This window comes from Belonocnema kinseyi, chromosome 7 (assembly GCF_010883055.1).
Source record: "Belonocnema kinseyi isolate 2016_QV_RU_SX_M_011 chromosome 7, B_treatae_v1, whole genome shotgun sequence".
NCBI lineage: Eukaryota > Metazoa > Arthropoda > Insecta > Hymenoptera > Cynipidae > Belonocnema > Belonocnema kinseyi.
Window position 1 is genome coordinate 3,847,941 of NC_046663.1, and position 7,721 is coordinate 3,855,661.

A 7,721-nucleotide genomic window follows, 5' to 3' on the forward strand; every position below is an offset into this window, starting at 1 on the left:
AAAATTAAAATTCGAAAATTTTTTCTAAAGCCTCCAGGGGACTTCGTTTTCGCACGAAAAAATTTTATGTGCCCTTATTGCATCCGGACCCACAATTTAAATAGAAAAAGAAGTTGAATTGTATAATTTGTAAATCGAAGCGCTAAAAATTAAAGAATTGTTATTTGATTTGGAGAATCACGAAATTAGAATGATCTTAGATTAAAAACTTAAAAATATGACAATGTAAAAACGTTGAAAATTGTATATTTAAGACTCAAATTTTAGAAATTGGATAGTTTAAAATTAAGATTAATTGAAATTGTATTCTTTATAATTAAAAGCGTTGAAAATGAATAATTAAAGAATTAAATTATTTAATTATGAATAAAATTATTTAAAATAAAAACCTCCTGAAATATATAGTAATTTTAAATGGGAAACGTTAAAAATAAAAAAATGTATGCTCCCAAATGTTGAATCTTAAACGAATGAGAACATAATTTAAAACTGAATAAAATTTTAGTCGCCAAAAATTGTGTTATTAAAACTTTTTTTATACTCAAACACTTAAAAATTTCAATTATTGTGAGTAAATTAAAATCGCTTAAAAATTAATACATTTCAAATTGCTAATAATACTTTCCAAAATTTAACCAGCTCAATTTTAATTGAGGTTCTTCGCTTGGGGTGATTGCTAGAGAGATTGATCAGCAACCTGGGTCGGAGCAGTGTTGCGGAACGAACGTGTTATTTACATAAATAGCACGAGAATTCTGGATCAATCTGAAAAATCTCTATCCCATCCACACACTACTCCTTTCCCCTGCCGAGTGAGTCACGCCTACCCCGAAAGGGAAATGGCTTAATGGTGTAATAATAATAATAATAATAATAATAATAATAATAATAGTGGTGTTTCTATTGAAAATACAAATTTTAAAGTGAATCTAACGTGTCCATCCGAAGCGGATAAATATTTTCGTGCAAGCTAAAGTTGCATTATTTGCATTATACATATTGGTAAGTGTACTTTATTATGTGTACAAGGTAGCTGTCATTATAAACATAACCTATTAAGTTAATTTTCACATTTTTGATGAATGAAACTGTGTTACAATGATGCAGATAAATTTTTGAATGGGAAACCAATAAGTTGTTAACGTCTTTTGTTGTTGTTAAAACAAGAAGAAGGTACGTATACACATCTTTTTTTTCAGACGTTTTGCTGTGGAAAGTATAATGCTCGAAGAAAAATGTTATTTTAGTTTGTTTTTGCACATTATTTTATACTTTGCGAAATACATTTATAAATAGTTCTTCACGCGATATTTTACTAAAAAAGGAAAGGCACAATTAAAAATAGAAAGTCACGAAAAGTTTTAGTTAAAAATTATACTAATTATTAATACAGATATAGTCTCTATGGTATGATGATTGCACGTTTATTTCTCTTGTAAAATTAATTCCATTGCATATTATTTCAGATAATAATGCCAAACATTTGTGCAGCTGACGGTTGTGTCAATCAAGTAAAGAAAGACGGATATTATCATAATACAGCATATGATATCGATATTTTGCATTTATTTATTTCTGCTTTGATCCCGAAAACAATATTATTTTTTCTCCTTAGGCGATGATACTTCATTTCATTCGCGTTAAAAGGTACAATTCCTCAGGTACATTGAGAGGTTATTTTATCCATATTTCTAAGTATTTCTTCTATATTGCAAGTTAGATGTTATATATTTGTTTATACTTCAGATTAGGCATCTCAAAAATTGCATTATTTTCAAACTAATTTAATTTATTTATAAACTATGTAATTTCTTTATCTTTTACATACAATCTTCGCTCATTGTATTTACTTTCTTTCAAATAGACTTCATTCTCGCGCGCTCACTTATCCAATATGGCTACAAGTGGTGTAGTTGCTCCTTATTGGTTAACTTTTGTTTAGTTGCGCGTGACTAGACCGTGAATTCTTAGATCATGGTGTAATGCTTTCTACTTTCGTCCGCACGATTAGTGCGACAAAAAAGAGGCCTTAATTGCTTAATTCTCTCGCGTACGGTTCGATATGGGTCAATCATCAACTTCTAGTGTGGGTAAAGCAAGAAGAACTTATAAAAAAGGCGGTTCAACAGAACGAGTGCGACGATGGCGTGCTAAGCGAAAATTAGAACAAAACGCTTTTAAATCGGCTTCTATGAGAGCTGTCGATAGAAGTAAAAAAGCACGATTAAAGAAAAAACAAAACAGCGATCAATCAACGGCAATAGCGATGACTGCGGCTGAACGTAAGATAAAGGAACAAATGAAAAAGCAGTTGGAAAATGTTCCAGTTAGCAATGCAGTAGTGAATAAAGTGGAAAACATATTATTGTTATCACAGATTTACAGTAAAAAGGTTCTTTAAAATTTTGTTAAAAGTTCATCATTTTCGTTGAAAATTGAGTTCTGTTTTTCAACCCTTTTAATTTCAATAGGTTTTATTTTAAGAGTTTAAAAATAAACATTTTCCTAAAATATCAATTGTACAAATGATATTGTAAATCCCTCCGACTTGAATTATTTATTAAACAGCAAAATATTTCTATCATGGAAAATGATGTAAATATAACATTTTGGTCACTTTTTTTTATGTAACATTCAGTTATAAAAAATTGGAGCAAACTAAAAATTGATTTTTCAGCAGTTGAATTTTGAAAATGTTCAAGAAACAATTGCAAATTTTCTTTAATTTTTAGCTGTTAAAATTTATTTGTCAAATTCCTTCATTTTTTTTAATACCTGAATTTTTTAAAGTTGGAATTTAAGAAAACTGCGAATTTTACGTTAAAAATAAAACAAGGGTTAAAAAGGTTATGTTCACACAATTCTACATGAGAACTTAATAAATAAATATTTCAATTCATAAATCGAATTTCGTCTTTTTGCTTTGGAAATGTATCTCTTTTGGTTAAAAAATAAAAATTATTTGTTTGAGAAGTTAATTATTTAGTAAAAAAAATAATTATCCTTTTTAGTTGAAAATTCAACTTTTTTCGTAGAAAATTAAACTATTGGGTTAGAAATTAACTTTTTGGTGGGAAATTTAACTGTCTTGTAGAAAATTCATCTTTTTGGTTTGAAACTTCAACAATTTAGTTGAATTAGTTTTCTTCCTAAACGGAAACCCCCTTTTTAGGTGCAAATTCAATCCGGTTTTTTTTTTTTTAATTTCTTCATTTTCTGATAAAAATTCAACTGTTTGGTTGTTTTTGTCAAAACTTCAACTACTTGGTTGAAAATTTAAACACTGTCCAAAATTCATTTTTCTGTTTTGAAAACCATAATTTATAATTGAACTATTTGGTTGCAAATTAATTTTTTATCGTTTGAATGTTTTAAATATAATTATTAAAACTTTAAATTTTACATACCAACATTTTTATCTTCTTAAATTCCTACGGAATAGGTCAGTGGTCTAAACCTGTTAACTGCTTATGGCGTCTTACAGGAAATTGGTGTTTTTTCTAACCTCAAAACTCGGTTTACTCGTAAAACAGGACAGTGCGACGCGTGTCAGTGTGTGTGCAGTTAAGTGAATATGTGTGTCGAAAGTTATTTGTGGCTACTTTCACGTCATCTTCGATATTGTCGTCTAGCCATATTTGAGAAGTGAGCGCACGAAAATGAAGTATATTTGAAATGAAGTAAATGCCATGAGCCATGATTTCAAATAAAAGATACAGGAATTGTAAGTTTTATAAATCAGTTAAATTAGTTTAAAAATAATGAAATTTGTGTCCTAGATAATATAAAATATTAAAAAAAGGTATAACTTCTAATCCTTGTAATTTAGAAGAAATACGGAGAATATATTAATTATATTTATACTTTTTTTTTTGTCTCAAAACTGAAATAAATGTAAAATATCGGTATCATAGCCTGCACTTTGATAATATTCGTTTTTATAATCCATATATATTGAAATGACATAAATAGCAGTACAATACAGTGACAGGATGGCCGTTTTAATGGACGAAATAAATTCCGGGTTCGCAAACATTTTTCACGGTCAATGTAATTTAAAAAATTGAACACTAAAACTAAAAAAAACTGTTCACTTGAGGTAATAAAAACTGAACTGCAAATAAAATCGCTCAAAGTGGAACTGTTGAACTTTTTAAATTAAAATTTAAAAGTTTTTAATTTAAAAATATTGTATTCAAATGTTTAATAATTTATGCGTATAAAATTAAAGGTACTAACATTGTTCAATATAAAAAAAATATAAATCCTTGTTATCATTTTCAATGCTCTAAATTAAAAAATCAATCAACGAACTTTAAAATTTTCAAAATTATGTAATTCTAAGGAATTTAAAGCTAGAAACATCAAAAATGGGGAAAAAATTAACTGAATACTTCTTAAATTAGAAATTCAATTATTTTCTTTTTAAATAGTTGAAACATCCTTGAAAAACTTCAAAATTTCATTTCAAAATCTTGAGAAATCTAGACGTTGTTTTAAATTAAAAATTATTTTGGAAATTTTTTCAGAAATTCTAAATATCTGTCAAAATTAATTGAATTTTTTCTACAATTTTCAGAAAATCCTGCAAATTTTAGAAAATTTCTTTACAATTTGGATTTATTATTTGTAGGCGAAATTTGAGTAATTTTAAGAGATATTTAGAAGTTTTGAAAAGATTCAAAAGTATCATACAAATTTTAAAAAATTTCTCAAATTCTTTTAGATTCCTCTTTGACAATTTTTTAAAAATCTTAAGAAAATGTCTTTTGAGACTACCATTTCAAGTTTTAAATCCCATTAAAATTACTCAAATTTCTTCTACAAATAATAAATGTTCAGCTGTTATTTATAAATACAAATTTTAAGGACATTTTTTTAAATTGGCAGGATTTCCTCAAAATTGTAGAAAAAATTCAATTCATTTTAAAAGATATTTAAAAGTTCTGAAAATTTTCAAAAATAATTTTAAATTTGGACTAATTTAAAACTTTTAGATTTCTCAAGACTTCAGTATACAATTTTGAAGCTTTTCAAGGATGTTTAAGCTATTTAAAATAAAAATGATTGAACTTCTAATTAAAAACGTGTTCAGTTAAAATTTTTTAATGTCTCTAGCTGAAAATTCCTTAAAATAATATAATTTTGAAAAATTTTAAGTCAGAAAATCCTGCAAATTTTAGAAAATTTCTTTACAATTTGGATTTATTATTTGTAGGCGAAATTTGAGTAATTTTAAGAGATCTAGAAATTTTGAAAAGATTCAAACTTGATGTGAAACTTGAAATGATAGTCTAATATAAAACAAAATGTAGATTTTCGCAGATTTTAAACAAAATAATTAGATTCTTTTCAAGAATTGTTAAAGGCTTCAAAATAATAAAAACATTTTCTTAAAATTCCTAGGAAAATTAAAAATAATTTTTCATTTTGAAAAATTATTTTAAGAGAATATATAAAAAGTTATTCAAAGATTTAAACAAAATTTCTAGAAGATTTTAAGAAAACTCTAAAATGTGCATGATAATTTTTAATCTTTTTAAAACTCCTAACTATCTCTTAAAATGACTCAAATTTTTCATACAAATGTTCATTTGTAAATTATACCTCAAAATTTAAATATTTCACTAACAAATTAAGCATTTTTCAAATAGAACAATTACAATTTTAACGGTCAAAGTTTAAAGGCTCTTCGAAATTTTAACAATTCCAAACTTTCTATGTCAAACAATTCAGTTAAAGATTCTGTACTTTTAAATATTTAGTTTCAATTTAGTTGTCTTAAATAAAAATTCAAATATTGCTAAACTTTCAATAATTAATGTTTTTTTGTAATTAAAAATTTCAAATTGAGTGGGTTAAAAATTGAATATTTTAGACTGAAACAATATTTTTAATTGAATAAAATCCTTTAATTCAGAATATATTATTACGAAGTTATTTTTAAGTTGAAAATAGTTTATAAACAATTAGTCAAACGTTCACATTTGTTTAATTTCAATCAAAGAAGTGAATTCTTAACAAAAAATACAATAGTTATATTTTCCACAAAGCAGAACAATTTTTAACGAAAAAGATTACATTTCTATCGAAAAAAGTAAATTTTTCCACAAAAAACAGAATCGTTAAATTGAGTTTTCAACTAAAATGATAAATCTGCAAATAAAAAAAATATATATATCATTTTTAATCAAATACACGAATTTTCAACTAAGAAGATAAATTTTCGACCAAAAAATAAAATACTTAAATTTTCGATCCAAAAAAGAAACGAATTTTCAATCAAATAATTAAATTTTCAACCAATGTTAAACAATTCAGTTAAAGATTCTTTACTTTTAAATATTTGGTTTCAATTTATTTGTCTTAAATAAAAATTCAAATATTGCTAAATATTTCATCTTTTTTTTTTAATTAAAAATTTCAAATTGTATGGGTTAAAAATTGAATCTTTTAGACTGAAACAATATTTTTGATTTAATAGAATCCTTTAATTAAGAATGTATTATTATGAGGTTATTTTTAAGTTTAAAATAGTTTCAGTTTTAACGTTAAAATCTTAACATTCTTAAATTTTGAACTGGTTTAAAATCGTTTTTGCTCACTTTTTATTAATTAAAAGTACAGATAAATTTAAAAAATTGATTTATTTATTAAATAAAAATATTTTTTATCCAAAATTTTCAACATCAAAGGCTTTTATTTTTTATTTGTTCAAAGCTTTAAGAAAGCATTTAAAAATTCTTTAAATGAAAAATGTAAGCTTAGAAATAAAAATTTTTAATGGAAAATTTTTAAAGTAACAAAAAATTTGAATTACGCATTATAAGCTAAATAATAGCAAAATTGAAAAACATATGAATTCAACTATTTATTTAAAAACTGTTGAAATCGAACGTGGACAAATTTTTCTTTTACAAATTTGTAAAATTTTCGGTAAAAAAAATGCAGTCATTTCCCGGTCTCAAAATATTTCCGGTCCAGTGGCCACCCTGAATGATATAAATGGTTTTATAACTAAAAGAAAATGATCCTCTTACACAAAAATGTAAATAAATGAATGAAAATATAGTGAGAACGCGGCTAATAATCGTGTGATACGAAATTCTCAAGTTATAATTTCATTAATCATTTTTCAAATATTTAAAAAGATACGTCTTTCAAATTCTACCAAAAATATTTGTTAAGGGCATGTGACACAGCTAAATACCTATATTACCGACCTCACTTTTGCCGTTCACTGAATGTTTTTTTGAACCTAAGAACTTTTTTTGTAAATAAAATATCGAGCTGAAACCTTGGCAAATGTATTAGAGTACAATAAAGTACGTTTAGATACTGCATTTGGTAGGAACTTCACTGAAAATTATTTCATCTTTTTTCTGAACCTCAACATTTTTTGAACGTTCGAACTTTTTTTATACATAAAATATCGGTCTCAAACTTTGAGAAATGAAAGAGCCGAAAGGAAACTACGTTAAAGTACAAAGCTTAATTATAAAAGATGAAAAAAAAAAAATTTCAACTATCAATTCCAACGGCATCAACCGGTAACGTTGTACACGAAAATACGAACCCTCTAGTGCCTCGTCTAGTGGCCGCCAGGGTTCGTATTTTCATGTACAACGTTACCGGCTGATGCCGTTGGAATTGATTGTTGAAATATATTTTTTTACATCTATTATTATTAAGCTTTGTACTTAAACGTAGTTTTCTTTCGG

General features: G+C 25.6%; 2 protein-coding genes across 4 annotated transcripts in view; one reads left to right on the top strand and one right to left on the bottom strand.

Moving 5' to 3' along the window:
• LOC117175921 (ribosome biogenesis protein BRX1 homolog) overlaps positions 1-7,721 on the bottom strand; it is a 101,990-nt gene that overhangs the window by 59,495 nt on the left and 34,774 nt on the right. The gene's annotated exons all lie outside the window — the stretch shown is intronic.
• LOC117177521 (tigger transposable element-derived protein 2-like) overlaps positions 1-7,721 on the top strand; it is a 29,494-nt gene that overhangs the window by 10,754 nt on the left and 11,019 nt on the right. Inside the window, exon 1 of one of the 3 annotated variants that reach the window (XM_033368291.1) lies at positions 2,022-2,392. The exons of the other annotated variants lie outside the window; for them this stretch is intronic. Within the exon in view, the coding sequence (XP_033224182.1) occupies positions 2,063-2,392 (330 nt within the window). The 5' untranslated portion in view covers positions 2,022-2,062. Of the gene's footprint in view, positions 1-2,021; positions 2,393-7,721 lie in introns of those variants that run through there. 3 annotated transcript variants of the gene reach the window in all.